The 20,997-nt window shown below is 41.4% G+C and overlaps 1 protein-coding gene across 5 annotated transcripts in view; it reads left to right on the top strand.

Moving 5' to 3' along the window:
- LOC115205974 (leucine-rich repeat and fibronectin type III domain-containing protein 1-like protein) overlaps positions 1-20,997 on the top strand; it is a 114,073-nt gene that overhangs the window by 86,081 nt on the left and 6,995 nt on the right. For 3 of the 5 annotated variants that reach the window (XM_029772438.1, XM_029772436.1, XM_029772437.1), the window contains 3 exons: positions 13,482-14,158; positions 15,232-15,348; positions 15,945-16,030. In XM_029772438.1, the coding sequence (XP_029628298.1) occupies positions 13,482-14,158; positions 15,232-15,302 (748 nt within the window). In that variant the 3' untranslated portion in view covers positions 15,303-15,348; positions 15,945-16,030. Of the gene's footprint in view, positions 1-13,481; positions 14,159-14,939; positions 15,025-15,231; positions 15,349-15,944; positions 16,352-20,997 lie in introns of those variants that run through there. The other 2 variants (XR_003880715.1, XM_029772439.1) reach the window with 2 other exon arrangements.

Below are 20,997 nucleotides of genomic sequence, written 5' to 3'. Positions count from 1 at the left end.
CCAGTTGTTATTGCACCCCTGGGGAAACATTAAATTAATTCATATTCTTATATTTATGGTTTCATGAAATGCTTCACATTAGCACCCCCCCCCCAAACAATAATATGCAGTGCAGATATGTATCAATATGATATGTCACTTTTTTATTTGACGTTGGGAAATCTGAGATAACATCGATGCTGCTGTGCCAGTGAACAGCTCTGGAACACTGAGCCGTTGACTGCACCAGATGGCTGTATAATGAGCGGGTTGCTTTTTGACAATAAGACACCGGACTGTCTACATCCATAACGTTTTGAACCTAGAAGAAGACTGAGAGACAGGAGTAGGCAAGAAGGAGTCGAAGGGATTGGCAAGAAGAATTTTGAGTTGTCCTGAAAAGCATGGTAAGCTAACGTTAAGGAGTGAGTGTCAAGCCAGCTACAGTAGCTAGCTAGCTTGTTGGTTATCTAGTTAGCTAGCTAACTTGTTGCGTTTTACAGCCAGTCTTTCAGTTTTACACATAGCTAGTTGCAGTAGATGATGATAAACTAAACTGCAATTATCATAAACTATTATTATCTAGCTACCTATGGTAGCTATATCTGTAAGATGTAAAGCAAGAATCGTGGCATGTGTCCAAAGCAATGCATGTTGACTAGCAAATGTTTTCCAACATCATCTTTGAAGCAGTCTGTCTGCAAAATTGGGTCTCAACAATCACAAGCATCTAAGTTAACTAACTACAGTAAAATAAGGAGGAGCATGATGTTGTGATGGAATAAGTTGAAGTAGCAATTGTTAGTGAGATGGACCTTGTGCCATAATATAATTTGATTGGATGGCATGTCATATTTTTTAATCAGCTCTATTGTTGTCATTTACAGACATGAATCATGAAATAGGCTAACAAATACATGAAACCTAAATGCAGGTACCATTTTCTTTTGTTAATCTCTTCAGGTTTGTCATCTGATTTCTTTGAGCCTGGTGGAGATAGATGCCACCATTTGACAAGGCAGGACATTTATCTGCATCCAGGATGAGGTTTGCTACTAGCCGGAACATGGAACACTCTTGTGTCAGTAAGTCATGTTGTTTTTCTTTAAATTGCATGATACTTTTACGAGTATCAAGAGTACTAATACTCCACTCATATAAGTGGAGAAGCCCTGTACACCACCTGTACACCATACACCTGTATAATCCTGGAGTAACTCCCTGTCAGAGAGACTGTGATTAGAGGGTTTAGGCAGAACGCCCTGGGTCAGTGGGAGGTCAGGGGTGAGGACTGTATTTCAAGCACACTCACTACCTCTATCTGTCTCTCTCCAGGTACCATAGAAACAGAATGGTCCAAGGTCCTCCAGAGCCTACTGACCAACTACCTGAGATCTCTCCAAAGCACATAGAAGTAAGCTCCACTCGTAATAGTACACTTGATTCACTCTGTAAATCTCCTTTACAATGGCAGTCTGCCTGTGTGATAGCATAGCATATTGTCCTGGGCCACTGGTTGGATTGGATTAAATGTACTCACTCAAATTCATGCTCTCTCCTCCCTGTAAAAGTCTCCCAGACTTTTATAAAAACTAACATGTGTCCATCCCCCTGTCCCCAGGTGAGTCTTCTGGGCTATGAAACTCTTGAGCAGCACATCAAAAAACCTGCCACCCTGTTGTCAGCTATCCACAGACAGTTCCCTGAGGAAGGATGCAACTAAGTAACTAACCATTTTAATGGCCTAATTTTGGGGATGACCAAATGCAATAAAGTTTTGTATAAACAACTCATTTTCATTTTTCAATTGATAGATTACAAAACAATAACCTTTTCATAGCATGTTTGGCATATATGGTCTTTATTAAATAGTTTTACTTCTGTTGTAAGAGCAAAGAGCTTATGATTCAAAAGATAACATAAATTTTTATTTATGTATATTAGACACATCACACAGGCATGTCAACTAAAATATACTTTATCAGTGCTATTGCCCATAGTTCTTCCCATAAATTTGAGTGGTTACATACAATACATGGTGACGGAATGGCTGTGAGAGAGAGACTGTTGCTGTACACCCAGCTTATTTTCTAGAAGCCTAGCTATAGTCCACTTAGCTAGGCTAAGGTGAACTTAACTCAGACTGATGGTGGGAATTAACATAAGTTATACAGTTGAAGTCGGAAGTTTACATACACAGGTTGGAGTCACTAAAACTAGTTTTTCAACCACTCCACAAATTCCTTGTTAACAAACCATAGTTTTGGCAAGTCGGTTAGGACATCTACTTACATTTACATTACATTTAAGTCATTTTTTAGCAGACGCTCTTATCCAGAGCATGACACAAGTAATGTTTCCAACAATTGTTTCACTTATAATTCCCTGTATCACAATTCCAGTGGGTCAGAAGTTTCCATACACTAAGTTGACTGTGCCTTTTAAGCAGCTTGGAAAATTCCATAAAATGATGTCATGGCTTTAGATGCTTCTGATAGGCTAATTGACATCATTTGAGTCAATTGGAGGTGTACCTGTGGGATGTATTTCAAGGCCTACCTTCAAACTCAGTTCCTCTTTGCTTGACATCATGGGAAAATCAAAAGAAATCAGCCAAGATCTCATATAAAAATTGTAGACCTCCACAAGTCTGGTTCATCCTTGGGAAAAATTTCCAAACGCCTGAAGGTACCACAAGTATAAACACCATGGGACCACACAGCCGTCATACCGCTCAGGAAGGAGACACGTTCTGTCTCCTAGAGATGAACGTACTTTGGTGCGAAAAGTGCAAATCAATCCCAGAACAACAGCAAAGGACCTTGTGAAGATGCTGGAGGAAACCGGTACAAAAGTATCTATATCCACAGTAAAACAAGTCCTATATCGACATAACCTGAAAGGCCGATCAGCAACGAAGAAGCCGCTGCTCCAAAACCACCATAAAAAAGCCAGACTATGGTTTGCAACTGCACATGGGGACAAATATTGTACTTTTTGGAGAAATGTCCTCTGGTCTGACGAAACAAAAATAGAACTGTTTGGCCATAATGACCATCGTTATGTTCGGAGGGAAAAGGGGGAGGCTTGCAAGCCGAAGAACACCATCCCAACCGTGAAGCACGGAGTTGGCAGCATCATGTTGTGGGTGTGCTTTGCTGCAGGAGGGACTGGTGCACTTCACAAAATAGATGGCATCATGAGGAGGGAAATTATGTAGATATATTGAAGCAACATCTCAAGACATCAGTCAGGAAGTTAAAGCTTGGTCAAAAAATGGGTCTTCCAAATGGACAATGACCCCAAGCATACTTCCAAAGTTGTGGCAAAATTTCTTAAGGACAGCAAAGTGAAGATATTCCATCACAAAGCCCTGACCTCAATCCTATCGAAAATTTGTGGGCAGAACTGAAAAAGTGTGTGCGAGCAAGGAAGCCTACAAACCTGACTTAGTTACATCAGCTCTGTCAGGAGGAATGGGCCAAAATTTACCCAACTTATTGTGGGAGGCTTGTGGAAAGCTACCTGAAATGTTTGACCCAAGTTAAACAATTTAAAGGCAATGCTACCAAATACTAATTGATTGTATGTAAACTTCTGACACACTGGGAATCTGATGAAAGAAATAAAAGCTGAAATAAATCATTCTCTCTACTATTATTCTGACATTTCTGACAATTTTTTCTGGGATTAAATGTCAGAAATTGTGAAAAACTGAGTTTAAATGTATTTGGCTAAGGTGTATGTAAACCTCCGACTTCAACTGTGTATGTATGTGTGTGTGTGTGTGTGTGTGTATATATATATATATATATATATACTGCTCAAAAAAATAAAGGGAACACTTAAACAACACATCCTAGATCTGAATGAAAGAAATAATCTTATTAAATACTTTTTTCTTTACATAGTTGAATGTGCTGACAACAAAATCACACAAAAATGATCAATGGAAATCCAATTTATCAGCCCATGGAGGTCTGGATTTGGAGTCACACTCAAAATTAAAGTGAAAAACCACACTACAGGCTGATCCAACTTTGATGTAATGTCTTTAAAACAAGTCAAAATGAGGCTCAGTAGTGTGTGTGACCTCCGCGTGCCTGTATGACCTCCCTACAACGCCTGGGCATGCTCCTGATGAGGTGGCGGATGGTCTCCTGAGGGATCTCCTCCCAGACCTGGACTAAAGCATCCGCCAATTCCTGGACAGTCTGTGGTGCAATGTGGTGTTGGTGGATGGAGCGAGACATGATGTCCCAGATGTGCTCAATTGGATTTAGGTCTGGGGAACGGGCGGGCCAGTCCATAGCATCAATGCCTTCCTCTTGCAGGAACTGCTGACACACTCCAGCCACATGAGGTCTAGCATTGTCTTCCATTAGGAGGAACCCAGGGCCAATCGCACCAGCATATGGTCTCACAAGGGGTCTGGGGATCTCATCTCGGTACCTAATGGCAGTCAGGCTACCTTTGGCGAGCACATGGAGGGCTGTGCGGCCCCCCAAAGAAATGCCACCCCACACCATGACTGACCCACCGCCAAACCGGTCATGCTGGAGGATGTTGCAGGCAGTAGAACGTTCTCCACGGCGTCTCCAGACTCTGTCACATCTGTCACGTGCTCAGTGTGAACCTGCTTTTATCTGTGAAGAGCACAGGGCGCCAGTGGCGAATTTGCCAATCTTGGTGTTCTCTGGCAAATGCCAAACGTCCTGCACGGTGTTGGGCTGTAAGCACAACCCCCACCTGTGGACGTCAGGCCCTCATACCACCCTCATGGAGTCTGTTTCTGACCGTTTGAGCAGACACATGCACATTTGTGGCCTGCTGGAGGTCATTTTGCAGGGCTCTGGCAGTGCTCCTCCTGCTCCTCCTTGTACAAAGGTGGAGGTAGCGGTCCTACTGCTGGGTTGTTGCCTCCTACGGCCTCCTCCACGTCTCCTGATGTACTGGCCTGTCTCCTGGTAGCGCCTCCATGCTCTGGACACTACGCTGACAGACACAGCAAACCTTCTTGCCACAGCTCGCATTGATGTGCCATCCTGGATGAGCTGCACTACCTGAGCCACTTGTGTGGGTTGTAGACTCCGTTTCATGCTACCACTAGAGTGAAAGCACCGCCAACATTCAAAAGTGACCAAAACATCAGCCAGGAAGCATAGGAACTGAGAAGTGGTCTGTGGTCCCCACCTGCAGAACCACTCCTTTATTGGGGGTGTCTTGCTAATTGCCTATAATTTCCACCTGTTGTCTATTCCATTTGCACAACAGCATGTGAAATTTATTGTCAATCAGTGTTGCTTCCTAAGTGGACAGTTTGATTTCACAGAAGTGTGATTGACTTGGAGTTACATTGTGTTGTTTAAGTGTTCCCTTTATTTTTTGAGCAGTGTGTGTGTATATATATATATATATATATATATATATATATATATATATATATATATATATATATATATATATATTATGATTACACTCAAATATACTAATTGATAAAAAAATTATATATTTTTAAACAGAAATATGTATAATCTTTGTTAATGATATCATAAATAGGACTGGTGGAGTTGTCACACTTGCTGTTAACAAAAATACATGGAAATGTCTGCTCTACTCAAAATTACAACCAACTAATTTCAGAATTACCACAAATGGAAGAGGCAAGTGGAAGGGGGAGAAAGTAAGGAACTTGTCTGTCGGCCCTGCATTAAAGACCAAAATTGTGATAAATAAAAAAGTATACCAGTTCCATTTAAGGACAAAACATTGACAGCTGTGCCATATCGATCGCAAAATAGTTGGGAATAAATTTTAGATTTCCCTATTCCATGGCACATGGTTTATGAACTGATACACAAAACAGCGCCGGATTCAAACTTAGTTTTTCAATTTAAATTATTATACAAAATTCTTGCAAGCAATAGAATGTTATATACAGTATATGGGGGATACAACAATCCCAGCTCTGCAGCTTTTCCTGCGAAGAGACAGAATCATTTAGATCACTTGTTTTGGTACTGTCCATATGTAGCTTGTTCACAGGTACAGAAATGGCTAAAGAATTGCAACATTTACCTGAAGCTAACGCTAGCACTGCCAGGTGATTTAAAAAGTCATAGTCAATCAATTAGTAACACAATAATACTGTTAGCAAAAAATATATATATTTAATTTACAATATGTAGAATCTGTCCGAATAGGAAGGTTCAGAACTTTTGTGAAACATCACAGCACAGTTGAAAAATATGCCAAAATAGATATAAAAACTGGATAGTGTTCAGAAATAGATGGGAGGGGTTGAGTAGAGCTGAAGGATGGGACTAAAAACAAGCGAAAGATACAAATGTAAACTATAATGTGTCCTTAAATGTATATAGTATGTATAAGATGGAAGTAGAAGCCTAAGAGTTGTTGTCCATTAGTTTACTCCAATTGGGGGAGGGATGGTAGGGTTAGGGGAAAATAATATAGGAAAATATAAAGTACCAATCAAAAGTTTGGACACACCTACTCTTTCAATGGTTTTTCTTTATTTTTACTATTTTCTACATTGTAGAATAATAGTGAAGACATCAAAACTATGAAATAACACACATGGAATCATGTATTAACCAAAAAAGTGTTAAACAAATCAAAATATATTTGAGATTCTTCAAAGTAGCCACCCTTTGCCTTGACGACAGCTTTGCACACTCTTGGCATTCTCTCAACCAGCTTCATGAGGTAGTCACCTGGAATGCTTTTCCAACAGTCTTGAAGGAGTTCCCACATATGCTGAGCACTTGTTGGCTGCTTCTCCTTAACTCTGCAGTCCAACTCATCACAAACCATTTCACTTGGGTTGAGGTTGGGTGATTGTGGAAGCCAGGTCATCTGATGCAGCACTCCATCACTCTCCTTCTTGGTCAAATAGCCCTTACACAGCCTGGAGGTGTGTTTTGGGTCATTGTACTGTTTGAAAAATAAATGATAGTCCCACTAAGTGCAAAGCAGATGGGATTGTATGTTGCTGCAGAATGCTGTGGTAGCCATACTGGTCAAGTGGGCCTTGAATTCTAAATTAATCACTGACATTGTCACCAGCAAAGCACCCCAACACCATCACACCTCCTCCCCCATGCTTCATGGTGGGAACCACACGTGCAGAGAGCATCCGTTCACCTACTCTGTGTCTCACAAAAGACAGCTGTTGGAACCAAAAATCTCAAATTTGGACTCATCAGACCTAAGGACAGATTTCCACCGGTGTAATGTCCATTGCTCGTGTTTCGTGGCCCAAGCAAGTGTCTTCTTATTGGTTTCCTTTAGTAGTGGTTTCTTTGCAGCAATTCGACCATGAAGGCCTGACTCATACGGTGTCCTCTGAGCAGTTGATTTTGAGATGTGTTTATTACTTGAACTCTGTGAAGCATTTATTTGGGCTGCAATTTCTGAGTAGGTGTGTCCAAACTTTTGACTGTTACTGTAAAAAAAATTGTTAGCCAATTTCCCGTCCAGCAATTAATACCATTTTCTCAAATTCATCAATCAAATGGATAGTTAGCAAATAAACTTTTTTTATCTGCCTGATACAGCTGGCCAGTTGATAGTAATGTAGGATGAATGATACAGCTGGCTAGCCGCAAGTTCATCTGAAATGTATACATACCGGTACGCACTTCGTCCACTGCCAGTCCTATCAACCGCTTGCTGAACATGCTTGTTTGTAGAAATTTTCTCCATACATTGCTTGGTGTATTTTTCCAGTTGGCAAGCATGTGAAATTGTCCCCTTTACTAGTCAAACATTTTAAGCATAACTGTTGCAGTGGCTTAAATGACGAGATAGAATGGAATAGCTGTATTGAAAACATCCTCACTCACTTCTTCCATGTTTACTGCTTTGCGTGTGTCCACCCGGATCATAAACACGGTTGAAATTAGCGTAAGGGAGGGGGTTGGCCGAGAGTTTCTTTTTGCAAGGGAGGAGACTTCCCTTTCTTCCTTCACACAACAGAAATCACAATTTCACAACACATTCCTCCCAGAAGTTAAACTCTTAAGGATCAGCCCCTTTTTTTCAATTTTCGCCTAAAATGACATACCCAAATCTAACTGCCTGTAACTCAGGAATTGAAGCAAGGATATGCACATTCTTGATACCATTTGAAAGGAAACACTTTGACGTTTGTGGAAATGTGAAATGAATGTAGGAGAATATAACACATTAGATCTGGTAAAAGAGAATACAAAGAAAAAACTGGACAGTCAGTTTTTTTTATACCATCGTCTTTGAAATGCAGGAGAAAGACCATGTGTATTATTCCAGACCAGGCACAATTTAGATTTTGGCAATTAGATGGCAGCAGTGTATGTGCAACGTTTAAGACTGATCCAACGAACCATTGTATTTCTGTTCAAAATGTTGTATCAAGACTGCCCAAATGTGGGGGCAATGAAATCTCTGCAGATGTTTTATCCATGACCTGCTTCCTCACCAAACAAAGGCCCTTTTTGTCCTACACACCACATTGTGGGCAGGATTCAGTCTGTGCTAAGGATCAGGAAGGGAGAGGCCTAGTTCAGAAGTGAAATGGGTAGAGGCTCTGCCACCCACAGACTGATTGTCCCTGGCTGTGCTCTTCGCCCTGGGGCCCAGGGGCAGCGTTTCGCTGATGCTGTGAGGGGAATGAATAATGGGGCGTGGCACAGAGTCTCTGTGAAAACCAGGCCTGTCGGCACAATACAGTCCCCTTTCATGCTGTTAGAGAAGCTGGCAGGCAGCTGTGTCTAACTATGTGTGTGAGCGTGCGTGTGTTCATGGATGCGTGCGTGCACCTGTGCGTTTTTATGTATGTGCCGGGTATGTACGTACCCTTGAGAGCAGCGGCACCAACAGTATTTCATGCTTCCCTCTTTTATCAAACGACTTCTATTTAAATCATTGACTCAACTGTATCAAATGGATGTTTGTAACTGAGTTCAAATGCAGTGGAAATTCAGCCTGATGCAATGAGATTTAAGAAGAAATTTGTGTTTATGTGTTAGTGTTCCTAATCTGTCCCCAAACAGTGCTTCTCAGTGACCCCAGGCTGGCTAAGAAAATACCAGGGAAAAATAAGTTCAGACTCATGAATCCAACATTTTTATCCTCAAACTGAAACTTTGCTAAGCTCAACAATACTTGAGAAGTATATTTTTTATTGTCACTCTTTAATTGAATTCACCTCTGGCTTGTCTATTATCCCAACCTGGTATGAGTAATCCTGTCAAGCTCATTTATTTAACAAAGAGTATTAAATATTTCCCGTCTGAATTTCATTCTGGGGCCGCCTGACGTACCTGATATGAATGGGACAACACAAGGGAGTCAGAGAAATTAAATTGACTGTCACTTATCCTCAACCTTGCTTTTGGAAAAGCCCATTTGGGGAATTATAAAAAAAAAAAAAAACTGGTTGCACAGCCTTGAAAGAGAGAGTGTGTGCGCACGCGCAACGATCTGTGTGTGCGCAATGATTCAAAGTTGCATGCACCACTCACCCCCACACCCCCTTCCCCCTCAGTCAATGGGGGCTCATTAGTAACCTAGTCAGGTGTACCTGAGACTAGAGCTAGCTCTGATAATTGTATAAATAAATATGTGAGCCATACACACCTCACTAGTGATATGCCTTAAATCCCTGCTACTTCCCCGATACACCATCATCCACAAAGCAAATCCCCCACGCATTAAAAATGTTTAGGTCAGTGTTTCTCCGCCAGACTTGCACACCAATCATTCAGGAAATTATACAGTGCATCCGTACAGATGGGATTATGTGGGAAGGACATTTTGTGTTCCTACTTGTTCCTCTTGAGAAAACAGAGATTTTAGGAAGAGCTACTACCAATATTACGACATTTTAAACAACAGTGTATGTTACTGATAGAAAGACGGCACCTGTAGCACACATTAATTATCACCCCTCTAAAGAGTCTAGACAAAGTACAATATGTAGATATCATTTCAAACATGCTATTTCATTACCTCCTGTCTATGGAATCAAGACTTCTCTTACTACAGGTCGATGTTTGATACTATGTGTCGTCGAGAGGATGCATGTGTGGTACATTTGAAATCAGTGTATTAGGAAATTGTTTTTGAACACCAACTAAATAAACAGATGTATCAATATTAGTGATCCAAGTATGCATTTTGAGATCAACACGCTGATTGTCGTAGTTATTTACCAAAAATCAGCGTTTCATTTGCGTTCCATTTCAAGCTCCACTCATCTCATCAGGCTCTTCATTTAGAGGTTTCAATCAGTCTCGTGAAGAATGAAAAAACCATAAACAACTAGCAGTTTCATTTCTCTGCCCTAAATTTCCCACAAAGAGAATCATTTCCTCCCCTATTCACAATTGGCACCCGGCTTCATTGCGGAGTAATTTAATTTGGGGTATCTGCCGCAAGGGTTTTTCATGAATCAAGAATCAGTCTCCCTGCATTGCTCCAATACCCTTTTTCTATTGATTTTTGTAACTGTTTTGTTATGTTGTCCTTGCCCCCAGCACATAAAGTGTCTCATGTCTGATAGCCTATTCCGGAGCCGCCACGTCCATGATAAGTCCTGTAATAAGCCAAAGCACAGAAACACCAGATAAAGGTCCTCTGCACAGCCTAGATCAAGGCGACTTTGTTCAGCATTGTGCTATAATGAATCTCCGTAAAGGCAGTCTGGATGTCATCCCTATACAGAGAGAGAGAGAGAGACAGACTCTGGGCTTCCAGTCAAATTAACAGGCAAAGGTGAGGCAAATGAGAGGACTTCAAAAGCACCTTTAAAGTGGTTAGACAGAGAGAACCTCCCTCTCCCCTGCCACGCTTTAATAGGATCCAGGATTGAGATCCGCCAGCTACTCTCTTCTGCACGGTCATCTTCTTCTGTCCCTACAGACCATAATATTAACTATTAAAGGAGAGAGAGGAAGAGAAAGAGACACAGAGAGAGAGTGACACACAGAGATAGAGAGACAGAAGGAGAGAGAGAGAAGAAAATTGTCTTTGCAGACTGGTGGACCAATTTGCAGACTTTTCCATGATTCTAGTTGGATTAGGATAATGCTTCCTCTAACAGGTGCTCTCTTTTTAGTAGTCAATAGGTTGGAGGAGTTACGCAAGCCAAACGGCCACCTCAGGGGATCCACAATTAATAAACGCTGTCTTTCACCTTTTAACAGGAATACACTCAACCAATTCCCTGCCAACGTAAGTGCGATATTGAGAACGTTGACCAAGATAAATGGAACAATGCTAAGGGAGCTGAACCCTATTTATATTCTTCTGTTGTTCATTCCCCATTGAGATGATGTGATGTATTGTCATGGCAACCCGTAAGGCCTTTGTATTACATGTGAACGAGGAAATCCCTTGGACTCAGACGTCTGATTTCATTATAGCCAAGAGCATCTGTAAGAGCATTAGCTACAATGACTCTTTAAAAAAAAGGGGGTCAAGACCAAGGTTACGGTTGGTTGATTGTCTTAATGGAGAATGTGGATTTGAACCTTTCATAACCTTGCAATTGGCATGTCACTTCTCTATCTGGTACTGGATTGGAAAAGACTCTAGAGAAAGATGCAAAGATACATCGGGGTGAATAAAGATTAGGAAGGGGTTGCAGTGGCAGTAATAACATTTCTGGCCGGATGCAGGGGTTACGATTATTGTTATTCCCCCACCCCGTGTAATTCATTTTGTCAATTCACATCAATTCATTAATTATGCACTGGATTATTGTATGCACTGGATTATTCGGAAGTTGGTGCAAACAACTCCCGAGAATATTTCCTATTTAATTACTGTGTCAATATGTCTGGTTTGCATAACAGATTGAAAATGACATTTCCATTATTATATTTACAATTTATTCTGTCTTTAGTGTAAATGTTAAACTTTCCGCCAGAAAAGTTGGAGTATTTCTTGGTTTATAATGAATAGAGGTGCTAATGATCCCAAGCACCTTGTGATTTAACACTGTACTGAGCCATGCACATTCTGGGACGGACAGCTCAGTACTGTAGTCACAGTTGAGGGTGAGGTCCAAGCCTAAATCATCCATTCTCTCAACACTGTCAACAATCTATTCTCTATGTCTTCAAAATAATGGTGAACATTAAATGATTGTAATTTATTTTGCCAAGTCCAGGAGAGTTTTCTTAACTTATATTAAGTGTTCTACTGGTATACTCAGCCTCAAGCAAGGCGGCTTAGTGAGATGACACTGGGCGTTGTTTACAAACTCAGCTTTTTGAACTGTTGATGTAAATTTAAATGTCAAGACTTGTTAGCCAGTTAATGATACACACATAATGAAAATGGGAGATTTGGAAGCTTTGGGGAGTTATGCAAAATGGGGACTGACATTAAATCACAGCTCAAGATGTTACTGGCATCACTTTGTGTACAGATAATCCACTGCTCACTTATACTGTCAGAAATCACACACATGACCACACACTGTCACAGTGCCTTTCAAGGGTCTACACTACTGTACAGTGTTGCCAAGTTTGTAGTTTCTGTCACAACAGTCTGCGTATTGTTGTCATTGCAAAGGTCTGATTCACCAGACTATTATGACAGGGAACGGCGTCGGCCAACGACTGCGTAGTTTTATTTTCTCTTTGTTCATATTTTTTCTTACCCTGCTGTACAGCTGCAGGAATGGGACACGGAAATGGACATCATCTAGAAAAGTGGAGCATTCCTGAAAAATTTGCTGACAAATTGAGTCCAATCATATCAAATCCTTTCGGTTCAGTGCTGAAAGGGGTGATTTTAAGAATGAAAAGATATGGTACCAAAAGGAAAAAGGAAATTGCTTGTGTTGAAGGAACATACAGTATCTCCTGATGTTGATAGGTTCTACAGTGCTTCTGAAGCCTACATGCACCATATTATCTGGTAGTATTGGCACCTATAGGACACATGCTTTACTCCTTGGATGGACATTGATCTCAATATGGTCTTTCTCTACAAACTCATTGGACCAGGGTTAGATGATTGACTGTGGATGTAACTCACGAGCTCTCTGCAGAGTCAAAGCTTCAGAGAATCCACAAGGGACCTTTACACTGATTACTTTCATCCACAGTATATTCCATGTTATACATTTCTGGTAAATCCATTGTTATAGACCTTTAATATTGATTTTGAGGTTCGTCATTTTGACGGTCCCACTAGTAAGCCCAATAGGCTGGAACAGTTCGATTGCACCTCAGAACAAGGGGTGTACCATAACGCTATTATAATACTGTGGAAAAATGTCTTAAGATAAAAAGTATGTCTTAGCGGTCCATTTGAACTATCCATATCCATTCACATAGCCCTTTAGACAAGTCTAGTATTTACACTACCTTTCTTTACCCAGAATTAATCATCTTTTCAAAATATTTCCCCCATCTACAGATTATTAGTTCCTGTATATACCATGTTAGTCATCAATCCTAAAACATGTTTCTCTCTCTAATCAATAGAATGATCCCGTCCACCAATCAGGACTTCCTGGTTCGTGACCTGGTGTCAGGGCGTGAGTACGACCTGTGTGTCCTGGCGGTCTACGACGACGGCATCACCTCGTTGACGGCCACGCGGCAGGTGGGCTGTGTCCAGTTCATCACAGAGACCGAGTACAGCCAGTGCCAGGCCCTCCACAGCCAGTTCCTGGGCGGCACCATGATCATCATTATTGGTGGCATCATCGTGGCCTCCGTTCTCGTCTTCATCATCATCCTCATGATCCGCTACAAGGTCTACAGCCACCAGAGCATGGACACAGGCAAGGTGGGCACCCTGGCCAACATCCGTGCCCAGACCAACGGAGGACAGGCTGGGGGACAGGTGTCCCACTCTGGGTCTAAAGTTACAGAGAATCAGGAGGAGCAGCAGGGTCATGCCTTTGCTGGGGTGGGAGTGGGACCAGGGACAGGGGTAGGAGGGGGTGTGAGTGGAGCAGCATCGCCTAATGCCACCCTAAAGAACTCTAACACCATGGTGCTGGTGGTTGACTGTGAGAAGGCAGTGCAGATATCAGACATGACTGCTGAGGACCTGCTGTCGCCAAGTAAGAGGCGTCACTCCAGGACTGCCTTTGAGATGAAGAGGAGAGCCTCCCTCACACCCAAAGAGGCCACCATCGTCGATGTGGGGGGAAGTAAGTACTTGAGAGAGAGAGACAGATACAAATGGTTGTGAATGGGGTGAATGAGAGAGTGACCCAATTTTTCATAATTTTCAATGTGGTATCTCTATGGCATGTCTGAAACATCTGGCTTGTAATTAATTTGTATTCCTTCTGTGGCCTACAGTAGGTATCAGCAGCTAGAGCTCTGCCACTGAACATGAGCCCATAGCATAACCCAGCCCAGCACACCTCATTGCATCACATAAAATGCCAGTTCAGAGACATGTAATTGCTACGAACAGGGCCATTCAACTGATTCAATGGGTCACAGCCAGATATATTTTAAAGAACCTCGCCAGAGTGAGAAACTTGGATACATTGTTCCCGTTGGATAATTGCACTTTCTGAATGAATGGCCATGGATATCCAGAGCCATGGCCTTGTAAATCACTAAATCAATATGGTGAATTAAATCGGGGTCAGGGAGAGACAGGCCCTCTCTTTCAATTCCGTCAATCACCCATGTCAGCTACAACATTGATTTTAGTGGAAAGTAAGGGACATAATGAACCAAAATGATCCATTTAGGCTGAGGATAATTTTGTCAATGAAAATGATTGAATTTGGCTGCCTTTGAACCTGACCAAAACCTTTGCAGTGGGCAACCACATTCTCAAAGTCATTCCTGTGTAATGCACACTTTGCACTGCAATGCACATATATTCATTCTGAAAAGGTGCTGCAGTGAACAACCACTCAATACACTTACATTCTGTAATCACTCTGTAAAATCACAATTTGCTTCCACCAGTAGAAGCATATCGGACACACAACCAGTAAGTGCAAGGCTACCATGTGATCTGAGTCCCGGATTCCATATCAGATCTGTGCCAAAAACCTGTGGAGCTGCCCTGTGTGAGACAAAATGGTGCCAATTTGGTACAGTTGACACCGGGCCATGAATCACATTCCCGCAGCCATGTCCGCAGGCTCCCTGCTGTGTCCCTGAGACGAGAGGTGATGAACGCACCGCACCGCGTCCAGTCTGGCTGTCACTAACTCTACCCGCCTCATCCCTCACCTCTATTTGTCTCTCCCACCAGACACGCCAGCGCCCGTTGCCGCTGACGACGACAAGAGGGCTCACCGAGACTGGAGTGACTTTAAAATTTGATGACTCCTTCTGCTTCTCGGCGAGAAGCAGCCATCATCCTCCAAGAGTAATGGTTCCCTTCTTTCCCTATTCCTCTCCATTCATCTACCTGAGAGAAGAATATGAGAGAGGGGGAGGGGGTTTAGTGTAAGATAGATGAATAGATACAAACTGAGATGGAAAGATGGCCGTGTCGGAGAGAAAATGTCACTTAGTCAGAGCTAACATATTGCTAGCCACGTTACTGCCAGAGACCTCCCTCAGGAGTCTGTTCCTACACATATGGCATATTCAGCGAGACTAATTGCAGAGCCCACCCCCTTAACACTGAGTGTTGCCCCTTTGAAAGCAGCAGACATCCAAACAACATAATGCAGAAACATGACTTACAATTACTTACATTTTCCTCCTACACCAATACACTGTAGGAGCAATACAAAACAGATCATAGCACAATAGCATATACAAACAAACATATCATCTGATTCACCTTCCAGTAAATATCATCATTATGAATCCAATTACCATTCAAACTATTGCACATATCTCAAGATTAGTTGTGATTGATGTCATGCATTCAACTCAATCACTGATTAGATTCTACATACAGTATCATGCATTCAACTCAGTCAGTAACCATTTGGTCATGTTTTTGTTTTTCAGAATATTCCAGGATTCCAGGAATCAAGGAGATTGGATTATAAATCAGGAACATTTTTAGGACTCCTGCTGGACATCCTCCTTGCGTCCCCCATAGTTCACACTGTATTTACGGACCCCCCATGAAAACACCCCAAAATGGATTAATAAGAACTGAATTCACCATCATAATCTATGGGGATTGGAGCTAGACGAGCCAACGGCCTCGCCAGTGGCTTTTGAAACGTATTGCCTTGTATCTCTCTGTGGCTCACACTGTCTATGTATCCGCTGTTCCTGGCCCTGTACTTGGACCAGGACTTGCCAATACCTGGACCTGTTCATGCACCTGGATCTATTCCTGGACCTGCTGATAATGTACCTTACTTTACCTGACTGTCTTCAGACTCAGGATGGGGACACAGCCAAAGGTGAGTGTACACAGGATTATGTACTCTGTGGATTGACCAGGAAACACTCCCTGGTCAGGTCACAAGGTCAGAAAACCACCCAGGCCTTACTCATTATTTAACCAATTTGACCATATATTTCTTAGCATGCATGCCACAGATATCTCTAATTTAGGGCTGTGTGTGAGAGTGTTCTGTGTTGATTTTAGCCAACCATGTTAGAGGTCCCAGACAGGCCCAATCTGATTAGTTTGTGACTACAAACAGGAGAGGGAGGGTGTTGAAGAGTAAAATTGAGTTACTCTGTAGGAGGACCCAATCTTTCTCCCAGAGACATCTCATGTCTGCCTCCCATCTCCTCTCTGTCCACGCTACTGGTTCCTCTGGCTTAACTAATAACATGGCTAAACAGATGAGAGATAATTATGGGCAGACAGGCAATTGAGGAGTCAAATTTGGTAAGTGATCAGCTCAATTAGGTCCTGAAAACACTGATGGAGGAACACAGCGGGAGAGGACCCCAGCCGCAACTCAGGGGTAGGCATTACTAGATCTGTCTGGATTAGGCTACTTTCTCTCTTAACTCTCTACTACTCCACTCACTCCATTGACTGTTGTCCCCAATTAGATGTTTTTTTATTAATTTGTTAGGAGCCCCATTAGCCAACGACAATGGTGACAGCTAGTCTTTCTGGGGTCCGACACATAACGAAAAAGACAATACAGACATAAGACTTTGCAATTTACATACATTTAAAAACATTAACATGTAGTGTGTGTGTGTGTGTGTGTGTCCATCTGTCAGTTACAGATACATGTCAGTACATACAAACAACAAGTAGGTCACGTGGGTGAGAGGCGGTGTGCCATGAGGTGTTGCTTTATTTGTTTTTTTAAATCAGGTTTGCTGTTCACTTGCGCTATATAAGATGGAAGGGAGTTTCATGCACTCATGACTCTGTATAATACTGTATGTGTCCTTGAATTTCTGGACCTAGGGACTGTGAAAAGACCCCTGGTGGCATGTCTGGTGGGGTAAGTGTGTGTGTCCGTGCTGTGTGAAAGTTGACTATGCAAACTATTTGGAATTTCCAACACATTGTTTCTAATAAAACAAGAAGTGACGCAGTCAATCTTTCCTCAACTCTTAGCCAAGAGAGACTGGCGTGCATAGTATTAATATTAGCCCTCTGATTACAATGACGAGCAAGACGTGCCACGCTGTTCTGGGCCAGCTGCAGCTTAACTAGGACTTTCTTTGCAGCACTTGACCGTATGACAATAATCAAGATAAGCTAAAACTAGAGCCTGCAGGACTTGCTTTGTGTGGTGTCAAGAAAGCAGAGCATCTCTTTATTATGGACAGACCTCTCCACATCTTTACAACCATTGAATCTATATGTTTTGACCATAATGGTTTACAATCTAAGGTAACACCAAGTAATTTAGTCTCCTCAACTTGTTCAACAGCCACTCCATTCATTACCAGATTCAGCTGAGGTCTAGAATTTAGGGAATGATTCGTACCAAATACAATGCTTCTCATTTTAGAGATGTTCAGGACCAGTTTACTACTGGCCACCCATTCCAAAACAGACTGCAACTCTTTGTTAAGGGTTTCAGTGACTTCATTATCTGTGGTTGCTGATGCGTATATGGTTCAATCATCAGCATATATGGACACACATGCTTTGTTTAATGCCAGTGGCAGGTCATTGGAAAAATAGAAAAGAGTAGAGGGCCTAGAGAGCTGCCCTGCGGTACACCACACTTTACATGTTTGACATTGGAGAAGCTTCAATTTAAAAAAAAAACCTATGAGTTCTACTTGCTAGATAGCTCTGAATACACAATATGGCAGGGGTTGAAAAGCCATAACACATACATTTTATCAACAACCGGTTATGGTCAATAATATCAAAGGCTGCACTGAAATCTAACAATACAGCTCCCTCAATCTTGTTATCAATTTCTTTCACCCAATCATCATTCATTTGTGTCAGTGCAGTACATGTTGAGTGCCATTCTCTATAAGCATGCTGAAAGTCATTTGTTAATTTGTTTACAGAGAAATAGCATTGTATTTGGTCAAACACCATTTTTTCCTGCAGTATGCTAAGAGCTGGCAGCATGCTGATCGGTCTGCTGTTAGAACCAGTAAAAGCCACTTTACCATTCTTTTAGTAGCGGAATAAGGGTGGCTTCTTTCCAGGCCTGCGGACAAAGACTTTCCACTAGGCTGAGATTAAATATATGACAGATAGGAGTGGCTACAGAGTCAGCTACCATCCTCAGTAGCTTTCCATCTAAGTTGTCAATGCCAGGAGGCACCTCTCCCACACTAACTTTACAAAATTCTAACAGCAATGCTTTTCTTTCATTATTTGTTTTTGTATAAAGTAGTTTACATACACTTAGGTTGGAGTCATTAAAACTCATTTTTCAACCACTCCACAAATTTCTTGTTAACAAACTATAGTTTTGGCAAGTCGGTTAGGACATCTACTTTGTGCATGACACAAGTAATTTTTCAAACAATAGTTTACAGACAGATTATTTCACTTATAATTCACTGTATCAAAATTGTTGTGGGTCAGAAGTTTACACTTAGTTGACCGTGCCTTTAATCAGCTTGGAAAATTCCTGAAAATGGAATTGATTATTCTCCTCACCGCAGCTTTAAATTAAAATTGTAGAATCATTGGTTTATTTCGATGTTTCTTTCTATGCTTTCTAGTATTCATGAAGGACTTTGGCAACAGTAGAACATAAAATTACAGTGAACTATCCATTCGAGCTGCAGTTGGCAGAAGGGCAGTTCATGGTCTTTGAAAGATCATGGAAGATTATGTGTGCCGTGATCCTCCACACACTCTCTTTCACATCACAGCCACCTTTCAATCCCAAATAGTCAATCTGTAACCACTCAGACAACAGAAAAGGCACCATAAGATAGGGATATTGTATGTCAATATTAAGTAATTCACCTAATTTTAATAGCCTATTGGCTTGCTGAAAAACTAGTAACTAGTTTTTTTTCCAATATCAAAAACACAAACACTATCTTAGTTTTGGATAACTAAGGCTCCATACAGATCTGGATATTGGTTATCTTCTGCTAATAATACCACAAACCTTTAAAGCATAATTATAATGGCTGACTAAGTCGAGACGGAAATGCCAAAAAGAGACCAACAATGTCGCTAAACCTTACAGATAAAAACCCCCACCTCCAACCAAGGCCAAAACAACAAGCAACACTGAGCTACAGCCTTCCCTGTAGCTCAGTTGGTAGAGCATGGTGTTTGCAACGCCAGGGTTGTGGGTTCGGTTCCCACGGGGGGCCAGGCCAGAAAAAAAAAATGTAAGTCGCTCTGGATAAGAGCGTCTGCTAAATGACTAAAATGTAAATGTAAATGTAAATGGTTAACTTCGATCACTGTGAGGAGGCATGAAAATATTCAAAAGGTAGCTCAAGATATACGTTTTATTTATTTTTTTTAACTACAAAAAAAAAAAAAAAGTGCAGAATACAACTGTTACATTTTCAAGTATGTATTAATATTAATATTGAAGAATAAAATGATTTAGCTTTAATTTGTCATGGTTATGTGATTATATGATCTCTCTACCAGCACAAAACAGTTAACATAAGACCTGTTGGGCCTCGATTCAAGCTAAAAATCAACATTCTAACAGTAATTAAACATTCTATACTGTATATTTGGTTGTGTTTAGGAAGGTTTAGGTAACCTTAGAATATAAATATTATTGACGTTACTGTGGGCTGTATGTTGGGTAATGGAGAGGAGCAGGTCCTACTGTCAGAAGGAGGGTCAAAAGGGGAATGGCATACACCATTATTATGACATGCCCTACTAACACTTATGTTTGAATCTAAGGTTTAACCACAAAAAAGTAAAGAGGGAGACTTTACCTTAAATGGCAAGTGGCAGACACGCTTCCCACCTTCTTGTCAACACAGTAATGTCAGCTACATGCTAATGTTTGCCAAGCTAACACACATTAATTCGCTTGGTAACACTAGCCAAGCACACATATATATCTAACATTCCATAGCACTGTTACTAGACAGCTACAAACATAACATGTTTATCAAATAGAGTTAGCTATAGTTAGCTAGCTACAGTACTCACCCTTTAATAGCTAGCGTCCTCAGTAGTGGCCCCTTGACAGCTAACTCACACAACCTAAAGGAACATTTTGAACTAGCCAGTGAGTAACAGTAGCTAGCTACTAATGTTAGCTAGTACACTGGCTCATTTTACCTGGGCAGCTAAGGACATGTTAACTTAGATAGCAAGCTAGCGATCACAAAGAACAAGCTCCTCGATTTAGCTCACAAATGTTAGTCAAATAACCGGACAGCAAATAATTTCAGTTGACAGCCTACTTGCTATACCTTGCCAGGTTACCTTGCCTATACTGCAGTTTCATAAGGAACATATATTATTAACAGCTAGTTAAGCTATATAAAATGTCAGGTTGGGAAAAATAGCTAGCTTACCTATTTCATGAAGTTAGCTTGCTAGCTAACTAGCTAGCTATTGGATGCAACCGATCCAACAACAGTGCTATTGTCGCATGTAGCTAGCTAGCCATGCTGTAAGTTGGTAACTGATCTGGGGTCTCCTCTCGAAATAGCA

The sequence above is a fragment of the Salmo trutta genome, chromosome 13 (genome assembly GCF_901001165.1).
Source record: "Salmo trutta chromosome 13, fSalTru1.1, whole genome shotgun sequence".
Lineage (NCBI taxonomy): Eukaryota > Metazoa > Chordata > Actinopteri > Salmoniformes > Salmonidae > Salmo > Salmo trutta.
Note: the sequence above shows the minus strand (reverse complement) of the source record. Positions and strands in the feature narration are given on the sequence as shown.